General features: G+C 43.9%; 1 protein-coding gene across 2 annotated transcripts; it reads left to right on the forward strand.

Annotated features, from left to right (window-relative positions):
- Positions 1–5,766: 5,766 nt before the first annotated feature.
- ccdc22 (coiled-coil domain containing 22) lies at positions 5,767–21,562 on the forward strand. Of its 2 annotated transcripts, NM_001004994.1 has the most exon segments (18): positions 5,834–6,007; positions 8,971–9,148; positions 12,416–12,548; positions 12,816–12,922; positions 14,210–14,288; positions 14,376–14,545; positions 14,745–14,951; positions 15,692–15,757; positions 17,137–17,253; positions 17,325–17,444; positions 17,604–17,720; positions 19,259–19,360; positions 19,631–19,738; positions 19,987–20,082; positions 20,164–20,223; positions 20,309–20,383; positions 21,184–21,211; positions 21,213–21,562. In NM_001004994.1, coding segments are annotated over 18 exon segments (1,815 nt in total). In that variant the 5' UTR covers positions 5,834–5,957; the 3' UTR covers positions 21,215–21,562.
- Positions 21,563–23,173: the final 1,611 nt, after the last annotated feature.

The raw sequence follows: 23,173 nt of genomic DNA on the forward strand, positions 1-23,173 counted from the left end.
TTCCCCTGATATTGGAGATGTATAGAAAGTGCCAATCAAATAAAATAGCTAGGCGCCGACTGTGATGCACAAGGACTGTAATAGAATATTATACACATCAATGCATTTTGTATAGGGATTAATCAGGGGGCACAGTGACAGACAATTCAGGGACAAGTCATTAACAGTGCTATGGGAATTCCTTATTCACTTTGCGCTGCCACGAAAGGGGAGGGGACTGCGAAGCGCTGCATGCACTCATATTATTGATAGGCAGGAGGGTAATTAGGTAATTATATCAGCTGTTTGCTTTCCTGGCGGTTCTACAACACACAAGAGGGCTCATTTAGGGCTCCTACTAATGGTTGTTCCTGCGCTCAGGGTTGAACTGCGGTGTGCGAGGCCCACTAGGGCTGCTACCCCTCCTCTGGGGCAATTCTGTATCCTGTATGTGCAATTCTATTCTATTTTAGTGCACCCCACTTGGACTTTTTATGGTAGATGGGGCATGACAATCATGGTTGATTTTGGCGTCCATACATTTGTCTGCCCTTGGGTATTTAGAGGACATGTCATCTTCAGGACCGAGCACTTGTTTTTTTTTCTTTAAAATTGTCCTGTTTTTGGGGCTACAGTTCTTCAAACTCTTAGGCCTCTTTACATGTGTATGCACTGGCCTGACTCCCTAAAATACTTTTTATTAAATTGATCTATAATTTACAGGCAAAAACTGATTTTAGAAAAAAAAAAAAAGTACCATCACTGGTATAAGGTCCTGGTGGGCTTGCCTAAGGCACGGCAAGTCACATGGCAGCTCTCAGTAATGTAAATATTATTCACACCCTTAGGTAGATATTATTCAGTTGTGTGTAGGACCACTCCTGGACTGGGATTCAAAATAGGCCCTGGAATTTCAAGTACACAGAGGCCCAAACAGCCCCCACCACACCCACAACAGCCTAATGAATTGTAACTGTCTATGGCCTCTCTGGCATTTACCAGAATCCAAAGATTGCCAGTTCAGGCCTGGACAGGACCCCATTCTACCTTGCATTGTTTCATGTATATAACGTCAGCTTCTGTAGTTCTAAAGCTATATAACACATTAAATATTCTTCTGTCTGGGAAACTTAGGCACATTTATCTGGGCTATCCTAGGAGGACCAGACCCACAGTTTTTGTACCCCCTAAAGAGACAGGTAATATGTCATAGCAATGTGTACATTTATTGCTGGTACCAAACAAGGAAGAGGTTTTGGGCTACTAGCAACTGTAGCCCAAGGGCACCTGGAAGGACCCCTGTTTGACACCCCTGGACACACACAGCAAATGGATCAGGCGTGACACAGGGTTTGACTAAAGAACATTTTAGGGGCTGTCTCTATAGTAGGGTTGCCACCTGTTCGGTTTTGACCCGAACAGTTGGGTTTTTCTAAGGCCTGTTCAGGTCTCAACGGTGTGTTTGGTTTTTAGAGTTGTGAAACCCAAACAATAATGTGGCCAATAAATGAAAAACAAATATTAATATCCTCACCTCAACATGGCTTAGTTATCACCAAGTACAGGTATCGGACCCCTTATCCGGAAACCGAATTCCGAATTCCGAATTACGGAATGCCCGTATCAATTTTAATCAAATAATTCAGAATTTTAAAACTGATTTCCTTTTTCTATGTAGAAATAAAACAGTACCTTGTAATTGATTCCAACTAAGATATAATTAATCCTTATTGGATGCAAAACAATCCTATTGGGTTTAATTAATGTTTTATTGATTTTTTAGTAGACTTAAGGTATTAAGATCCAAATTACGGAAAGACCCCCTTATCCGGAATACCCTTGGTCCCGAGCATTCTGGATAATGGGTCCTATACCTGTACAGTTAAATTCTCATTACAGAAACAAAAAAAGGAAATCAATCAATTAGCATTTTTCTAAACTTAGGGGCCCATTTACTTACTCACGAACGGGCCGAATGCGCGTTTTTTTTCGTAATGATCGGTATTTTGCGATTTTTTTCGGAAAATTATCGCGACTTTTTCGTTACCAATACGATTTTTGCGGAAAAACGCAAGTTTTTCGTAGCCATTCCGAAAGTTGCGATTTTTTCGTAGCGTTAAAACTTGAGCGAAAAGTTGAGCTTTTTTCGTAGCGTTAAAACTTAAAAGGCACGACGTTTTGCGCAAGTTTTAACACTACGAAAAAATCGCAACTTTTTGCGCAAGTTTTAACGCTACGAAAAAATCGCAACTTTCGGAATGGCTACGAAAAACTCGAGTTTTTTCTCGCAAATCGTATTGGTAACGAAAAAGTTGCGATAATTTCCGAAAAGTCGTAAAGGCGCCGAAAAAATCGCAAAAAAATACGAAAAAGTCGCAAAATGTTCATTTTCCAATCGGAATTTTTCCAATTCGGATTCGAATTCGTGGGTTAGTAAATCAGCCCCTTAGCATTGCCGCATTTAAAAGCTTTTTGGATAACCAATTACTGTATAATAGATCCAATACTGTTAATTAAAGGATTGGACTTACTCATCAGGCAGAATATAGATAGAGATAGGGTTGCCGCCTGTGTGGTTTTGAACCGGACAGTTTTTGAGAGGGCTGTCTAGTTCAAAACTTGACAGAATTCAGCCAATTGCATATGTGATGAATATGCTGTTCAGTTTTGGTCTCCAGTGCTCAAACGGGACATTATTGAGTTAGAGAGGGTCCAGAGAAGGGCAACTAAGCTGGTAAAGGGTATGGAAAGTCTCAGTTATGAAGAAAGACTGGCCAAGTTGGGTCTGTTTACACTGGAGAAGAAGCGCTTAAAGGAAAAGTAACACTAAAATTTTGTTTGAAAAAGTGAAAAAAGCTATTCTATCCCGGCACCAATAACTGCCCTATCCTGCAAACCACTTAATATTTTGAATGCTTTAATAGAAAATATTTTTTAAAACTAGGCTTCCTGTCAATTGAACTATGGCGATACAGCGACGATTGATTGATCGAGTCAGGCTAGACTCGATCAATTGATCGTTGCATAGTGGATGCTGCTCCTTCCTTCGCCGTATCGCCGTAGTTCAATTGACAGGAAGCCAAGTTTTAACAGGTATTTTCTATTAAAGGAGAAGGAAAGGATAAGTCATTTGGGGGTGCCAAAATGTTAGGCACCCCCAAGTGACTTAAATGGCATACTTTTTACCTCGGGCTGGTGCCCCTGTTAGGAGAGAACAGCACCAGCCCGGGGTAGCTGCGAGCGCTTCCTCTTCCGTATTCGCTGCGCGCGCATGCGCCATAGAGTGAAAAAGCCGAACTTAAACATAGAAGTCGGCTTTTCACTCTACTGCGCATGCGCCAGCCCAAGGATTTCGCCGGCAGCACGAAGACGGAAGGAGGAAGGCTCGCTGCAGGTACCCCGGGCTGGTGCTGTTTTCTCCTAACAGGGGCACCAGCCCGGGGTACAAGGTAAGCGATTTGTCACTTGGGGGTGCCTAACATTTTGGCACCCCCAAGTGACTTAGCCTTTTCTTCTCCTTTAAAGCATTCAAAATCTTAAGTGGTTTGCAGGATAGGGCAGTTATTGGTGCAGGGTAGAATAGCTTTTTTACTTAAAAAATTTTAGTGTTACTTTTCCTTTAAGAGGTGACATGATAACTATGTATAAATATATAAGGGGAGCATATAATAACCTCTCTAATGCTTTATTCACCAGTAGGTCCTTCCAACGGACACGAGGGCACCCACTTCGTTTAGAAGAACAGAGGTCCCATTGAAATATTCTGAAAGGTTTTTTTACTGAGAGCTGTGCCGTTGAGAAATTCCCTCCTCGAATCAGTTGTACTGGCTGATACATTATATAGCTTTAAGATGGGGTTGGATGGGTTTTTAGCAAGTGAGGGAATACAGGGTTATGGGAGATAGCTCTCAGTACAAGTGAGGGAATACAGGGGTAGGGGAGATAGCTCTCAGTACAAGTGAGGGAATACAGGGTTATGGGAGATAGCTCTCAGTACAAGTGAGGGAATACAGGGTTATGGGAGATAGCTCTCAGTACAAGTGAGGGAATACAGGGTTAGGGGAGATAGCTCTCAGTACAAGTGAGGGAATACAGGGGTAGGGGAGATAGCTCTCAGTACAAGTGAGGGAATACAGGGTTATGGGAGATAGCTCTCAGTACAAGTGAGGGAATACAGGGGTATGGGAGATAGCTCTCAGTACAAGTGAGGGAATACAGGGGTATGGGAGATAGCTCTCAGTACAAGTGAGGGAATACAGGGGTATGGGAGATAGCTCTCAGTACAAGTGAGGGAATACAGGGGTATGGGAGATAGCTCTCAGTACAAGTGAGGGAATACAGGGGTAGGGGAGATAGCTCTCAGTACAAGTGAGGGAATACAGGGGTATGGGAGATAGCTCTCAGTACAAGTGAGGGAATACAGGGGTAGGGGAGATAGCTCTCAGTACAAGTGAGGGAATACAGGGGTAGGGGAGATAGCTCTCAGTACAAGTGAGGGAATACAGGGGTATGGGAGATAGCTCTCAGTACAAGTGAGGGAATACAGGGTTATGGGAGATAGCTCTCAGTACAAGTGAGGGAATACAGGGTTATGGGAGATAGCTCTCAGTACAAGTGAGGGAATACAGGGGTAGGGGAGATAGCTCTCAGTACAAGTGAGGGAATACAGGGTTATGGGAGATAGCTCTCAGTACAAGTGAGGGAATACAGGGTTATTGGAGATAGCTCTTAGTACAAGTGAGGGAATACAGGGGTAGGGGAGATAGCTCTCAGTACAAGTGAGGGAATACAGGGTTATGGGAGATAGCTCTCAGTACAAGTGAGGGAATACAGGGGTATGGGAGATAGCTCTCAGTACAAGTGAGGGAATACAGGGGTATGGGAGATAGCTCTCAGTACAAGTGAGGGAATACAGGGGTAGGGGAGATAGCTCTTAGTACAAGTGAGGGAATACAGGATTATGGGAGATAGCTCTCAGTACAAGTGAGGGAATACAGGGGTATGGGAGATAGCTCTCAGTACAAGTGAGGGAATATAGGGGTATGGGAGATAGCTCTCAGTACAAGTGAGGGAATACAGGGAGGGGAGATAGCTCTCAGTACAAGTGAGGGAATACAGCGTTATGGGAGATAGCTCTCAGTACAAGTGAGGGAATACAGGGTTATGGGAGATAGCTCTTAGTGCAAGTTGATCCAGGGACTGGTCCGATTGCCATCTTGGAGTCAGGAAGGAATTTCCCCTCTGCGGCAAATTAGAGAGGCTTCAGGTGGGTTTTTTTTGCCTTCCTCTGGATCAACTAGTAGTTAGGCAGGTTATATATAGGCATTATGGTTGAACGTGATGGACCTACGTCTTTTTTCAACCTAACTTACTATGTTATTCCATATCAGTCACAAGGCATGGTCATCTCTGCCGCCAGTGGGCACCATGTACTGCACTGTGTACCCAAGGTCTATGTCACTGCTGGGGAACATAACCAAGCTTTATAGATGCCTATGTATAATAACAATAATAATATGAATGCAAAGGCAAAACTATTGGGCTTACAAATCTTGCAACCAATGCATTGCTAACTGGGTTATTGAAGTATGAACAGCTATATAACTCCGACCCCAAACTCCCAATCTGCCTGCCTCAGCTTTTCCTCGTATTTGGGCACATCAGCTGATTATCACCCACGGATTCCGCACTACAACTCCCAGCATGCATCGCGGCAAGGTCGCTTCCGGTTCATGAAAGCCAGCCACTGCTTTGAAGCATCCCTTACTGTGGGAGCCTGCGCGGTGCACTGTGGGAAGTGAAGTCCGGAGGCGAGCGGCTTCCTGTGCCATAGTAAGTGTTACAGAGGGAAGAAGCTGGAGTGTAACAGGGCGGGCACAGTCAGGGTCCTACACAGAGCCAAACGCACTCTCACCCCACACATACATGCATTTAGATACACGGCCGGGGGATAAACAAGCGGCGGTGCCGACTGGACTATGGAGGAGGTGGATCGCATCCTCATTCACTCTCTGCGCTCCTGTGGCACGTAAGTACCCAGCAGCCTCCCTGAACTGGGACACGGATCATGTGATGTGCTCTTATTGGTCTCAGAGCACTGTTATATAAAATATACTAGCACACCCCCCTATGACTGGGTAATACCAGTTACCCTGGGAATGCCATTCTCCTTACTGATTCCATGTTCTCTACTGGCATATCTACACTATGTCAGGTAATCTCATCCTCCCTACTGGCAAATATACACTAAACCTGGTCATTTCATGTTCATCACAGGGACACCTGCCCTATGACTGATAATGCCATGCTTTCTACTGGCACACCCACACTATGCCTGGTAATACCATGCTCCCTATTGGCAGTGTCAACACTATGCCTGGTAATGCCATTCACCCTATTGACACACCCACACTATGCCTGGTAATGCCATTCACCCTATTGACACACCCACACTATGCTTGGTAATACCATGCTCCCTATTGGCACTATTAGCAATATGCCTGGTAATGCCATTCACCCTATTGACACACCCACACTATGCCTGGTAATGCCATTCACCCTATTGACACACCCACACTATGCCTGGTAATGCCATTCACCCTATTGACACACCCACACTATGCCTGGTAATACCATGCTCCCTATTGGCACTATCAGCACTATGTCTGGTAAAACCATTCACCCTACTGGCACAGCCACACTATGTCTGGTAATACTATGCTTCCTTCTGGCACACTCACACTATACCAGGTAATGTTAATACTCTACTGACACACTCACACTGTACCTTGTAAAGCCATACTCCATTCTGGCACACTCTCACTATACCTGGTAATGTCATAACCCTACTGACACACTCACACTGTACCTTGTAAAGCCATACTCCATTCTGGCACACTCTCACTATACCTGGTAATGTCATAACCCTACTGGCACACTCACACTGTACCTTGTAAAGCCATACTCCATTCTAGCACACTCTCACTGTACCTGGTAATGTCATAACCCTACTGGCACACTTACACTGTACCTTGCAAAGCCATACTACATTCTGGCACACTCTCACTATACCTGGTAATGTCATAACCCTACTGACACACTCACACTGTACCTTGTAAAGCCATACTCCATTCTGGCACACTCTCACTATACCTGGTAATGTCATAACCCTACTGGCACACTCACACTGTACCTTGTAAAGCCATACTCCATTCTAGCACACTCTCACTATACCTGGTAATGTCATAACCCTACTGGCACACTCACACTGTACCTTGTAAAGCCATACTCCATTCTGGCACACTCTCACTATACCTGGTAATGTCATAACCCTACTGGCACACTCACACTGTACCTTGTAAAGCCATACTCCATTCTAGCACACTCTCACTGTACCTGGTAATGTCATAACCCTACTGGCACACTTACACTGTACCTTGCAAAGCCATACTACATTCTGGCACACTTACACTATGCCTGGTAATGTCATAACCCTACTGGCACAGTCACACTGTACCTTGTAATACCATGCTCCCTACTGGCACACACTATGGCTGATGCCGTGAACCCACCTGGCACAACCACACTATGCATGGTTATGCCATGCTCCCTACTGGCACATTCACACTATGTCTGGTTATACTATGCACCTACCTGGCACATGCACATTATGCCTGGCACACCCAACCATTAACTTGTAATACTAAGCTTCCTTCTGGCACACCCACACTATGCCTCGTAATGCCATGCTCCCTACTGGCACACTCACACTATGCCTGGTAATGCCATGCTCCCTACTGGCACACTCACACTATGTCTGGTAATGCCATGCTCCCTACTGGCACACTCACACTATGCCTGCTAATGCCCTGCTCCCTTCTGGCACACTCACACTATGCCTGGTAAAGCCATGCTCCCTACTAGCACACTCACACTATGGCGGGTAATGCCCTGCTCCCTACTGGCACACTCACACTATGCCTGGTAATGCCCTGCTCCCTACTGGCACACTCACACTATGCCTGGTAATGCCATGCTCCCTACTAGCACACTCACACTATGGCGGGTAATGCCCTGCTCCCCACTGGCACACTCACACTATGCCTGGTAATGCCCTGCTCCCTACTGGCACACTCACACTATGCCTGGTAATGCCCTGCTCCCTACTGGCACACTCACACTATGCCTGGTAATGCCCTGCTCCCTACTGGCACACTCACACTATGCCTTGTAAGGCTATGCTCCCTACTGGCACACTCACACTATGCCTGCCTGGTAATGCCATACTCCCTACTGACACACACACACTATGAATGATAATATCAGGCTCCCTACAGGTACTCTCACAATATGTCTGGTAATACCATGTTTTCTACTGGCTTACACACACTGTGACTGGTAATGCCATGTTCCCTGCTGTCACACACACTATGCCTGGTAATATGACTGGTAATGCCATGGCCACTGTGCCCCTTTTGCACCCCTACAATACAGTTATGTCTATGCTTTAACATGACATTGCAAATAGTAGAGGGTCATGTGACATTTCCTAGGCGGGCAGGATCAGATGACCTGCTTGCTGCATGCAAGTCACTATGCACTGTGCATAAGTCCAGCAAGCCTTGGATCAAGTGATATGTCAGGTGATATGAAGTACTCAAGTATGCTGCCTGTATATTGAGACCCCTATAGACTGTACACCCCCCCCTCGCATTAGGTCTTTCCTTTGGGCGGGGGGCACATAATACCACAGTACACCTGTAACAGGATTGCAACCGTGATTAGACAAGTAGCCAGTCTATGTGTGAATGGAGGAGGTGAAGTTCCCCATTATATTGACTCTTATATACTTATATTCTTATATTACTCTTAGTAAGTTACAGTTGGACCAATGCTTAGAAGCTTTTCAACTGGGCTTTATTTATTTTGCAAGTTGCAAAACAAAAAATGTTCTGGGTGCCAACTGCTGATGCCATTTCTTCCCTTGTGCAGCGAGGTACCAGAGGACGTACAGAGCATCCGTCAGTTCAACACAGAGCTTATTGTGGAGGCAGTTGTGAGATGTCTGCGCGTGATCAACCCCTCTCTGGGTGCCACCCTCAGCCATGTTCTACCCCCAGGCATGTCTGCCCGTTTCCGCATTGGCACCAGCTTGGCCCAGGCCTGCCAGGTGAGCTCAATGAACTCTGCTTCTCCTTTTGTACCCTGGTGAACTCAGTGGCTGAACTATGGGAGAATGGCTGATGCTCTCCATGTTGAGAAAGATATAGTGGTGTACTCTATACTAACTGTAGTTTTTTGTAGAATTAAATCCTCCTTGTCTGTAAAGATGAGACACAGCAACAGTGGGAAAGGGAGTGACCCACTTATGCAGAACGCTGCATATGGTGCTGGGGGTGACAATAAGGGTGAAAACCAAAAAATTACCCAACAGTACTCTACAAGGATTAAAATATTATTATTATAGCTATGGTATATATGATGCTCACTGTAACTACAGTATATGCTACTACTGTAAGTATGATATATATATGCTACTTTAACTATGGTATATATGCAGCTACTGTAACTACAGTATATACGCTACTGCTGTAAATATGGTATACGCTATTATGGTATACACACTATTACTGTAACTACTCTACAGTATATACGCCACTACTGTAAATACAGTATATACGCTATTACGGTATATATGCTATTACTGTAACTACGGTATATATGCTACTACTCTCTATATAGTATATACATTATTACAGTATATACACTATTACTGTAACTATGTTATATACGCTATTACTGTAACTATGTTATATACGCTATTTCTGTAACTATGTTATATATGCTTTTACTGTAACTATGCTTTATATACAGCTACAGTGTATATGCTACTACTGTAATTACGGTATATGCGCTACTGTAACTACTATACATTTTTTTTTACTACTGTTACTATGGTATAGTGCTACTACTGTAACTATGGTACATACGCTACTAATGTAACTATGGTACATACGCTACTAATGTAACTATGGTACATACACTACTAATGTAACTATGGTACATACGCTACTAATGTAACTATGGTACATACGCTACTAATGTAACTATGGTACATACGCTACTAATGTAACTATGGTACATACGCTACTAATGTAACTATGGTACATATACGCTACTAATGTAACTATGGTACATATACGCTACTACAGTAACTATGGTACATACGCTACTACAGTAACTATGGTACATACGCTACTACAGTAACTATGGTACATACGCTACTACAGTAACTACGGGATATGCGCTACTGTAAATACGATACATTTGCTACTACTGTGACTACGGTATGTGTGCTACTACTGTAACTATGGTATGTTCAGTTTTGGTCTCCAGTGCTCAAACAGGATATTATTGAATTAGAGAGGGTCCAGAGAAGGGCAACTAAGCTAGTAAAGGGTATGGAAAGTCTCAGTTATGAAGAAAGACTGGCCAAGTTGGGTCTGTTTACACTGGAGAAGAGGCGCTTGAGGTGACATGATAACTATGTATAAATATATAAGGGGATCATATAATAACCTTTCTAATGCTTTATTTGCCAGTAGGCCCTTCCAACAGACACGAGGGCACCCACTCCATTTAGAAGAAGGGAGGTTCTGTTTAAATATTCGGATTTTCGGATTTGGATTCGGATTTTTTACTGTGAGAGCTGTGAAGTCGTGGAATTCCCTCCCCGAATCAGTCGTGCTGGCTGATACATTATATAACTTTAAGAAGGGGTTGGATGGCTTCTTAGTAAGTAAGGGAATACTGGGTTATGGGAGATAGCTCTCAGTACAAGTGAGGGAATACAGGGTTATGGGAGATAGCTCTCAGTACAAGTGAGGGAATACAGGGTTATGGGAGATAGCTCTCAGTACAAGTGAGGAAATACAGGGTTATGGGAGATAGCTCTCAGTACAAGTGAGGGAATACAGGGGTATGGGAGATAGCTCTCAGTACAAGTGAGGGAATACAGGGTTATGGGAGATAGCTCTCAGTACAAGTGAGGGAATACAGGGGTATGGGAGATAGCTCTCAGTACAAGTGAGGGAATACTTGCCTGATGGCAGATTTCCAAGGCGCAAACCACTTTTAAGCAAAAAGAACATTATGGCTCGTCTCAATTTTGCTAAAAAACATCTCAATGATTGCCAAGACTTTTGAGAAAATACCTTGTGGACCGACGAGACAAAAGTTGAACTTTTTGGAAGGTGCGTGTCCCGTTACATCTGGCGTAAAAGTAACACAGCATTTCAGAAAAAGAACATCATACCAACAGTAAAATATGGTGGTGGTAGTGTGATGGTCTGGGGTTGTTTTGCTGCTTCAGGACCTGGAAGGCTTGCTGTGATAGATGGAACCATGAATTCTACTGTCTACCAAAAAATCCTGAAGGAGAATGTCCGGCCATCAGTTCGTCAACTTTAGCTGAAGCGATCTTGGGTGCTGCAGCAGGACAATGACCCAAAACACACCAGCAAATCCACCTCTGAATGGCTGAAGAAAAACAAAATGAAGACTTTGGAGTGGCCTAGTCAAAGTCCTGACCTGAATCCTATTGAGATGTTGTGGCATGACCTTAAAAAGGCGGTTCATGCTAGAAAACCCTCAAATAAAGCTGAATTACAACAATTCTGCAAAGATGAGTGGGCCAAAATTCCTCCAGAGCGCTGTAAAAGACTCGTTGCAAGTTATCGCAAACGCTTGATTGCAGTTATTGCTGCTAAGGGTGGCCCAACCAGTTATTAGGTTCAGGGGGCAATTACTTTTTCACACAGGGCTTTGTAGGTTTGGATTTTTTTTCTCCCTAAATAATAAAAACCCTCATTTAAAAACTGCATTTTGTGTTTACTTGTGTTATCTTTGACTAATAGTTAAATGTGTTTGATGATCAGAAACATTTTGTGTGACAAACATGCAAAAGAATAAGAAATCAGGAAGGGGGCAAATAGTTTTTCACACCACTGTATGTGCTACTACTGTAACTAGGGTGTATGCGCTACTACTGCAACAACGGTATACGTTCTGTTACCACAACTACATTATATATGCTCTACTACTGTGACTACAGTATATGCTCTACTACTGTAACTACAGTGTATATGCTACTACTGTGACTACGGTGCATATACGCTTATAATGTAACTACGATATATATGCTACTACTGTAACTATGGTATATGCGCTACTAATGTACCTATGGTATATATGCTACTACTGAAACTACTACGCGTTACTATGGTAACTACTGTATATATGCTATTACTGTATCTATGGTATACGCGCTACTACTGTAACTACAGTATATATGATTCTTCTGTAGCTACAGTATACATGCTACTACTGCAATTACGGTATATGCACTACTGTGACTATCCATACATTTCTCTCGTAGGATCTGGGGTATCCAGGAGAAGTGGGGTACCAGACATTCCTATACAGTAGCGAGCCTGATATCCGAGCACTTCTCATCTTCCTGGCTGAGAAACTCCCAAGGGACTCCCCCGAGGATGCCCACCAGCCTGCAGGTAAGAAGTGTGAGAGCATGCAGTATGGCAGCTCATTTTAGGTGTAGCAATACTACAGCTTGCTTTGGTCTGACAGCAGCTGTAATGATATATACAAGCATAAGCTTGAGCTGCTAAGGGGGAGTACATTAATTGGCTACTGGGATAACCGAAACATAAGGTGATCCCAGAACTCCTTTTTGTCATATAGGGAATAGGAGAGGCAGAGATGGCGTTGGCAAAGCCAGTGGTGCCACCACAGTATAAGGACTTTTTTTTCTTTTACAGGTAAATCTGCACTTCTTCAAAGAGAGATTGCAGCCACCATAAAACGGCAGCTCTCTCTCCCCTGGCTTCCCTCATCCTGCCGAATCTGTGCTCTCCGGAGGTCTCAGGTACATAGTGCTGTCACTAGGGGGCGGTATTTATCTACTCCAACTGGAAGCCAGCAGTGCGTTTAAGGCTGTGGCATGGGAATGATTTATAGAACACTTAACTTGTAACAAGCTGCAGATTTTGGGAAAGGGTTAGGCACACATCTTCCTCTGAGACGGGAAAGAGCGCTGTGTACCCATTTGTGTACTAGAGCATTTCCTGGAATGCTGCTCTCCATGTTTTGAGCTTTCTGATGTTTACCAAGGTCCGCGTAGGGATAGGGCTATATAGTGACTTACAGAATGGAGTTCTGCTCTGTAGGTCCCAGACAAGCTAGGAACTATACAGTGCATGACTCAGGCAGCATAGAAGTTAGAAGTGCTGCTCTGTAGGCCACAGGCAGGGTAGGAGTTACACAGTGCTGCTGTGTTGGTCTCAGGCAGGGTTGGAACTATACAGTGCAGAGTAGGAGTTGCACAATTTTGCTGTGTTAGTCTTAGGCTGGGTAGGAACTATACAGAGCAGGGTAGAAGTTACAAAATGCTGCTGTGTTGGTCTCAGGTAGGGTTGGAACTATACAGTGCAGGTTAGGAGTTACCCAGTGCTACTGTGTTGGTCTCAGGCAGAGTAGGAACTATGCAGTGCAGGGTAGGAGTTACACAATGCTGCTGTGTTGGTCTCAGGCAGGGTAGGAACTATAAAGTGCAGAGTAGGAGTTGCACAATTTTGCTGTGTTAGTCCTAGGCAGGGTAGGAACTATACAGAGCAGGGTAGGTGTTACACAATGCTGTTGTGTTGGTCTCGGGCAGGGTAGGAATTATACAGTGCAGGGTAGAAGTTACAAAATGCTGCTGTGTTGGTCTCAGGTAGGGTTGGAACTATACAGTGCAGGTTAGGAGTTACCCAGTGCTACTGTGTTGGTCTCAGGCAGAGTAGGAACTATGCAGTGCAGGGTAGGAGTTACACAATGCTGCTGTGTTGGTCTCAGGCAGGGTAGGAAATATAAAGTAAAGGGTAGGAGTTATCCAGTGCTGCTGTGTCGGTATCAGGCAGGGTTTGAACTGTACAATGCAGCTCTACAGACATCAGACAGGGTAATAGTTATATAGTACTGCTCTTTAGGGCTCGGGCAAGGTAGAAAATATACAATGCAGGGTGGTAGTTATCCAGTGCTGCTCTGTAGGCCTAAGGCAGAGTAGGAAATATGCTTCTTTTTGGGCCTCACACAGGGTAGGAACTATATGGTGCCGGTCTTTAGGCCTCAGTGCAACTTTCTCCTTCTCAATAACACATTGGTTCCCTTGCAGAATTCCTGTCGCTTGCACAGATTTCACGCTCAGCCCCTGTCGTTAGCCACTGACCCTACCCTGAAATCCATCCCAGACGGTAAGTGTGGAATGAGGAGCAGAAGCCTGACAAACACACGCATGCAGTTCCAAGTTACCTCTTAGTCTTCCTCCTGTATCCCTGTAGAAAGGAAGGAGTACTGGCAGTGCTACCTGCCCTCTGTCACTTCACAGTTGCCTCATTTGCCCTCTGTTGCTGCTTCCCTGCTGGAAAGGAACACGTCCGAGCTCAGCGCCAAGCAGGAGTGGGATGCTGAGTGGAAGAGTCAAGGTCTGGCTTCTCGCTTGTCCCCAGAGGTCAGTGTCGGATAATGGGGAGTTTCTGCCTTTATATTTCCACTTGATTTCAGGTGCTAGCATAATCATTTAGGATTACGTCCCCTTTAGCGCACTGCAATGTATTATTGTGCTAGCCATTGCACAGTACTACCCTGAGGCAGATCTCTAATAAAACTGATAGTTCCCCTCTCTAATGTCTGTGCGGTCCCACCGATAGGATTACCGGAGCAGGAAACGGCAGCGGCTGCAGAAGCGTATACAGGAGCAGCTCCGGCAGTGCGCCCAACTTCTCGCTGAAAATCATTTGCCGTCCAGCTCTTCACAGGATCTTACCGACATGCTGAAGGCGTTCAACCTGGATGGAGGCTCTGACCAGAAGAAGGGGTCCAGATTCACTCGCACCCAGAGGTTCACTTACCAACAGGTGCCTCCTGTGGCCAAACTGCTATTGGTATCATGCAGCATGCCTTGTTACTGCCCACTCATTACCCTGGGTGTGCTCTGCTTTAGAATGGTTAAGAGCAAGGGGAAGCAGACCCTGTCATTACTGGGAAACCCAGGAGATATAAGGGGCACTGATAATGCATGGGATCCATTCCAGCTATGCAATTCTGCAGTTGGAAAGCTTTGAATTTTAAAACTTAAAGGATAAGTAAAGCTTAAAAACATTATTGTAAAATTGCTCAGGGTGCTTTTGTAAACAATTTATATTCATTATTTTTTCCGTTTCAGAGCTATTTAAGTTTTTAACTGCCAATGTAATGACTTTTGTAACAACAGTACCACATGCTGGTCAGTTCTTGCCTGCACAGTCAAATATATACACCTTCAGAAGGAAACAGAGAAGGGTTCTGATGTTGCTCTGCTCAGGAAAGAGATGGGGATGTGCATCTGAGGCTTCTAATCTCTTTCCTGAGCAGAGCAACATCAGAACCCTTCTCTATTTTTCTTCGGAAGGTTTATCACTTTGACAGTACAGTGACAGGAACTGACCAGCAGGTGGCACTGTTGTTACAAAATTCATTATATTAGCAGTTAATAAAAACTTAAATAGCTCTGAAACGGAAAAAAAAGAAATAATGAATATAAATTGCAAAAGTATTTAGAAAAGCACCCTGATCAATTATACCTTAATTTTTTTTAAATTCAGTTTTTTACCTTCAGGATCCTCACACTCTAAAGGAACAGATGCAGAGAGCAGCTGAGATTCTCCCCAAGAAAGATGCCCAGGTAAAGAGCATTAATGGCTGTGGAGTGATGGAGGGTACTAAGGCTGAATATACATAGACTAGGGCAGTGCTGTCCAACTTATGCAATACCAAGGGCTGGAATTTTTCTGGCCTACATGGCGGAGGGCCGCTAATAGCAACCAGTTTTGACCACTCCCCTAGTTTAAACTGCACCCACTTCAAACTACACCCATGTTATCACAAGAGCTTTTAAAACCATGCCCACATTAATGGTAATGGCGCAGCAAAAACCCAAATGGTTGGTGCTCACTGTAGGGATAATCAGAAAGAATTATATTATGTCCTATTAAGACACACCCTTAAATCCATATGGCTCCTTCTTCTCTGTGTGTAGCACGGCAACCCACAGCATATAATTACACACTTTAGGGACCATATAATGACTCCCAGAACAACCCCTTCCAGGTTCACCTCCCACAGGCAGCATAGGGCAGGCAGAGTATGGCACGCAGTCAGCATAGGGCAGGCAGAGTATGGCACACACAGGCAGCATAGGGCAGGCAGAGTACTTCCTGTGTGTGCCATACTCTGCCTACCCTATGCTGCCTGTGTGTGCCATACTCTGCCTGCCCTATGTTACCTGTGTGTGCCATACTATGACTGCCCTATGCTGCCTGTGTGTGCCATACAGTACATACAGTGACATAATGCTCGTAATGTTTCTACAGTCAAAGATGTAAACAATGTGGGTTCTTACAATCTGAGTCTGAGGTGTGAACAATGCAGGTATTAAAAGGTGTGAACAGTACAGGGGATTACATGTAGAAAAAATACAGGGGTTTACAGCCTGAATCTGAGGTGTAAACAATGCAGGGGGCCAGTTAATCTCAGTTCTACCATTTAAAGGACAAGGAAAGGTTAATATAAATTAAAAGTAAGTCTAAAGGCATTCTTTTTAAGTACTTACTGCATATCTAAATTCCCAGATCCCTGCTTGCTTCTCTGAAATATGGTGCTGGCAGCCTACAGCAGTGTGAAGACTACAGTGACATCACTGAAATCTCTCTCCCCTTCCTGTAGGCTGTAGGTAGCAATGCAGATGTGTGTAACTTGATCCTGTCTTCTGTTCTGAGCTACACGTGCCCACTAGCCAACCTTACCTCAGGCAGCAGTGAGGGGCCAGTTGCCAGGGGTGCTCTAGTAATTTTAAAAGCTGAATTTTCGTTTTTTAAAAAGAAAATGTGGCTCTCTGCGCTAGTGATGTGGCCCCCTCTGGACCCGCTCCGGCGCTAAAGTTGTAAGCTTGAAGTGGGAGAGAGGGGGCGGCATTGAGGGCAGCAGCCCCAGAACCGCCACTTTGTGCATAGCATCTTATCTCTGAGCTTTGTATAAATGGTGTTCATTCCACGGCTCCCTCAGGACACAGATGCCGAGCAGCAGGAGCTCTCATCCTTGCAGGAGCAGATTGACTCCATAGAACAGGAAATCCGAGGGCTGAGCGAGAGCAACAAGCGCCTGCAGCTGACTGTGAGCCAGGTAAGGCACCAATTGAGAGACGGGGGAAATGGGAAGAGAGCAGATCCCCTAAACTGAATGGTTTCACTCAGGTGGAGGGAGAGGTGAATGAGATGCGCCAGAGCTGCGAGGAGAAAGAGAAAATCGTCAGGGTAAAGAAGCGAGCGGTGGAGCTGCTCCCAGACGCAGACAACAACCTTGTCAAGTTACAGGTATCCCAGAACTACTATACCCACAAATGCCCTTGCAAGTGCCCCAGACTTGCATTCCTTCCACAACGGGGCAGTGACAGATATTGTTCTAGAATGTATGTGGTTCCCCCCCAAAAAACCTGTAAATTGAGGATATCTGATGCTTTTTCTTCTGTGCAGGCCTTGGTGGATGCCAGTTCTCATAGGATGGCGAATCTTGTAGGGCAGTGGGAGTCTCATCAAGTTCGGCTCAGTGAGGAATACAGGGAGCTGAAGCGAGTTCAACAGGAGCAGGAGGTATGGAGATATGGGGTATCCCACAGGGACTTTTTGTGGCTGATTTCTGGGGAGTTAGTAGTATTAGTAATTGATGGTGGATAGCATTACTGCTGATGTCCAGATGGAGCTGGAAGCTGCTTACACCTCTTTGGTCTGATGCAGGAGCTCCCCATTTTGCTTAATCAGAATTCATCAGCAGTGCATAGCAAACCTGATGGTTTGGGGTCATTTTGCATAGTGCCAGGTGTGCTGCAAATAACTTACTCCAAGCTAAGACTACAGGGGTTTAATTAATATGATCCCCCAGGCCAACAAATTCAGTTGCTGTCTTACATGATCTCTCAGGGTGCACAAAGCTGTAAAAAATTTATTACTCTGCACAGCCCCCAGAATAACATACCTGCTGTTCAACTACAGCTCTTTTAGTTAATTCCTTGTCTTGTGGATAGCTCCACCCATTTTGCTTTCTGAGCCCTCCTTCTCTCTCTGACTATGATGACCTCAAAGAGGTGCCTACAGGGCATGCCTAAATTTTGATTGGAGCAGAGGCAGCGAGCATGCCTAGTAGGCACTTCTTTTAGGTCTTTATAGTCGGAGAGAGGAGGAGTGCTCAGAAAGCAAAAGAGGACAGAGATTCATGCTAGACAAGGAAGTAAGAAGTAACTAAAAGAGCTGCAGTTCAGCTGTTTGTAATATTGAAACAAAATAAATCTGCATGCAGTGAGAAAGGTATGGTATGTTATTCTGGGGGTTATTTAGAGTAATTTTAGGAAATTTTAAAATAAAAGGCTTACTTATCCTTTAGTTTCAAGCCTTTTTAGTATAGAAGCAACTGCAGACAGAAGCATTAAAGAAGTTGGTCACCTTTTAAATTACTTTTTAGTATGATGTACCGAGTGATGTCCTAAGACAATTTTCATGTTTTTTATTTTGTTATTTGCATTTTTTTAATTATTTAGCTTTTTAAGTTTGGAATTTCAGCAGCTATCTAGTTGCTAGGGTCCAAATTACTCTAGCAACCAGGCATTGATTTGAATAAGAGTTTGGAAAATGAATAAAAAAGAGCCTGAATAGAAGGACAAGTAATAAAAAGAAACAATATAAATAAAATTACAACCTCACAGAATAATCGTTTTTTGGCTGCCGGGGTCAGTGACCCCCATTTGAAAGCAGGATAGAGGCAGAAGAAGAAGACTAATAATTTAAAAACTATAAATAAATTAAAAATGAAGACCATACTAAAAGTTAACTTAAAGATGAACAACCCCTTTAAGAACGGCCTACAGATAGTAAGTGGTCTAATACAGAAGTAAGCTGTTCCAACCAATCAGTTATCATTTTTCATTATATGAAGCACACAAGACAGATGATAGCTTGTTGCTGACTGGCTGCAATGGTGCACATTAGCAGACAAGGATCACTGTGTGTTGGAGGGAGAGGGGGATCATTTTATAAATAGTAGTTACTGGCCATACCAGCCTCTGTACAGGAAGTTGGAAGGCCACAGGTTGCTGTCCAGGAAAACTACCACCCTATCATATTCTGCATTTCTACAGGATGAGTCGTCGCGGTGGATGAAAGATGCCAAGGATTTGTACGAGAAGATTCAGGGAGCGGCTGATGAGGCGAAACGCAAGGAGGAGCTTTACAAGCAGCTGGTGAGGATTAAAGCCTGTGTGGTGTGCAGTAGCCCATGCTCGGGTCAGGCTGGGGAAGTTCTGTGCTCACTTCTTTATATGAGTGGTTGGCAGCCATATTGTACCAATAATGGCTGCTCTGATTGGCTCTATGAACATGAAGTCAGCTGTTGATGTTGGCTTCCCTCATTATCTTATCACTAGCATAATGAATTGAATGGGACCTATAGGTGCAATGTAGAGCTGCTCCTTGCCGTGGTAACACCCTATTAACCTCTGTTACATACACAGCTGTCAGAATACGAGTCTCTCCCAAAGGAGGTGTCCCGAGCCGCCTACACCCAACGTATCCTGGAAATTGTGAGCAATATCAAGAAGCAAAAAGAGGAAATCACTAAGGTATCAGTCTTGTCGTTTAAAAACAGTGCCAAAGATGCAGGACTTATGGTGTTAAAGAACTGCAACTCCCACAATTCTGTTTAAGGAAGGTTGATGGGATTTCTAATTTACTTATTTTAGCATGGTTTCAGAATATTTTTTTGGGGATGCTGTGCTGGCAGGATGGCACTGCTGATATATTTAAGACCTCTGTGTGTGATGTTGAACTAGAAAACTCTGATGACGTTTGGTGTTTGTTGTCTGCCCAGATCCTGTCGGACACTAAAGAATTGCAGAAAGAGATCAACAACCTGACGGGCAAGGTGGACAGGACCTTTGTTGTCACAGACGAGCTTGTCTTTAAGGTTTGTCCAACCACCAATCGCTTTGTTGGCACTCTTGCTGTGATTTAAATCGTAACCAAGCTCCTACTGTTTCTCGATTAGGATGCCAAGAAAGATGAGCCTGTCAGAAAGGCGTATAAATACCTGGCGGCACTCCACGAGGTGAGTACACATAAACCACCCCCAGGGGACTTTGGCCATTAGAGTCTATCTATATTCATTCTGTCCCTCTGTTTTCTTCCCTTAGAACTGTAGTCAGCTGATCCAAACCATTGAGGATACTGGGACCATCCTAAGAGAAATTCGTGACCTAGAGGAACAGGTAATGTGGGCTCTATTCAATCAGTGCCACCAATGCGTAACTAGGGAAGACCACCATTGCTTTTAACAGATTGTAGAAGCAACATGGCTGCCATTAATAACCAGGATCTATGTGCAATACAATATATTGCGTCTAATATTCCACATTAAGATCTTGAAAGGGGGCACAGCATGCCTTTAAAGGGGTACCTTTTAGGTAACTTTTAGTGTGTTCTAGAATGTTCTATTACCAGCAACCTTGCAGTTGGTCTTCATTATTTTATTTTTATAGTTTTGCCTTCCTCTTCTACATTCTTACAGCTTGCAAGTGGGAATCACTCCCCTCAGCAGCCAAAAAACTATTGTTCTTTGAGGCTACAATTTAATTGTTACTTTTTATTATTTATCTTTCTATTCAGTCCCTCTCCTAGTCATATTCCAATATCTAATTTAAACCACTGCCTGGTTGTGAAGGTAAACAACACCCTAGCAACCAGAGAGCTGCTGAAATTCCAAACTAGAGAGCTGCTGAACAAAAAGCTAAATAACTGAAAAACCATAAAAAATGAAAAGCAGTTGCAGATTGTCTCAGAATATCAATGTCTAAACCATACTAAAAGTTAATTCAAAGGTAAACAACCCCTTTAAAACACAACTGGCATTCAAGCTGAGCCCCTGCCACTGCTTCAACCCATACCCCCCCCAGGTGGGCAACTGTTCTACATTACCAAGTCCCCCATTACTGCCATTGCTCCATGCTTTCAATTAGGAAAGTGTGCCACATGGATAAACCACCTCACTGCTCCCTTTCCTCCCCTACAGATAGAGACAGAAACCACCAAGAAGACTTTGAGTAATCTACAGAAGATCCTGGAAGATTATAGGGCCATTAAACAGGAGAATGCTCAGCTACTGGCCCGAATCAGGGAGGCTTAATGTTGCGCAGCCCATAATAATGCCCCCTCACCCCATCAGTTATACTTGTAACACAAATCAGCCATCATTTCCCTCACTAAATAATAGCCACCTACCAAACAGAGGATCATTTCACCTGTTTTTCTACCTTAAACAAAGCGGCCAAAATAATGTGAGCTCCTATGCGATTAGAGCATTTTTGTAATGTTTCAGGAACTCTAAGGAGCTATAATGTTAGTTTAATAATATGAAATCATTATAATAAACACATGCTATAAAATCTAAATTGAACGGAGCACTGAACTGTTTATGTAGCTGCCATATTGCTATTTATACTGTAGCTGCAACTGTTTGCCAGGAGTTGGAGCTGTTGCTCTACACAACCCTGCTGCACATAGAGTGCTAAAGCAGAAAAGGGCATGATTTTATAACTTAGCTTCTTTCTAATCCATAAACCGGCAAGCCACACGCCGCTTTATTCCAGATGGTACCAGCGGAACCACATTATTTTTAACACCTGACCTTGGAGCCTATCGCAGAGGGAGGGGAGATCAACTGCTTTGAATTGACAGGCTTATAATATATATATGGGGTTATGTAATAAAAGGCACAAAGTTTGCCCAGGAGCAGTAACCCATAGCAACCAGTCAGCAGGTAGAATTTACTGGTCACCTGTTTGAAAGAAAACATCTTATTGGTTTCTATGGGTTACTTCTTCTGGACAAACTTTGTGCCTTTTATTAAAAATGGCTAAATAGGTTCCTAAGCCCCCCTTTAGACTGCAGATCCTTACAGACCTTTTTAATTTTATTTTTTCCTCCTCTATGTCCCACCCCACTACAAGCCAATCTAATTGCTGGTAAATTGTTTTCATGTGTTTCAAAAAATGCGGTCACCATATGAAAATAAGGCAGCAGAAATCAGATTGGTCGGAAGCCTTGGGGGTACATAGAATGGTAGGGCTTGCACAAGCCTTCCCTAGGTGCATACTGGGACTACAGATCAATACTGTGGGTATGAGCCCAATGCTCCTGCAGGCAGCTAGGGCCTGCCATTTGGGTTGCACAAAAGAGGGGGGGAAAGCCCATTTAAAAAATGTTTATTGTGTATAGCACTTTTCCAGATGAGCTGTAGAGGGCAGTACAGAGCCACATGTGAAACAAGGCCTGTGTTCAGCTCTTCTGGCTAGTGTTTGCTTCTAGATGAAGCGATTTCTTGGAAATGATTATCTGATCCCAGTGGTAGTTTTCCTTTCCCCGGGCTTCTCAGTCATTAAAAGTGTACCGCCACTGCAAGAGTGTAGAAAAGTTCCAGGGGCACCCCTCTTGCCTTTTAGATTGTAAGCTTTAATGAATAGGGCCCTCCTTAGCTTCTGAATCAACCAGTATTTGTGTCTCATTTGGAATTTCTTGTAACATAGTAGTTTAGGTTGAAAAAGGACACACATCTGTGCAGCACCCACTGTTGTTATAGCAGCAGAACTGATATTCATTCATTGGGGTCCGGTAGTACCTGTTGTGCCTTGGTTGGTGACAGACAAGATTGAAGGTCATTAATTGGCTGAGGGGAATTCTATGTTGGTCATTAGTACCCAAAGGAAGAATTTTGCACCTCCCTGTGAGGCAGACAAACTTGCAGCAAAGGGTCAAGGGTGATGCTTATGGTACACTGGCCCTACTGCTCAGGGGCTCTGATAGCACCAGTGTGAATTCATTTGCCTATTTAATATAGTGGGATGGGCTTTTATTTCTGTACCTATTCTTATTGAATGCTACTGCAACTACACATGCAAAAGTCTAGGTTGCAGAAAACTGGTCCCAAAGTATTTTATCCACAGGATATAACAGTACATATCTGGGAAGACTGATACCATTTATTGCCATTATGACGGCTGTTA

Source organism: Xenopus tropicalis, chromosome 8 (genome assembly GCF_000004195.4).
Source record: "Xenopus tropicalis strain Nigerian chromosome 8, UCB_Xtro_10.0, whole genome shotgun sequence".
NCBI classification, from domain to species: Eukaryota; Metazoa; Chordata; class Amphibia; order Anura; family Pipidae; genus Xenopus; species Xenopus tropicalis.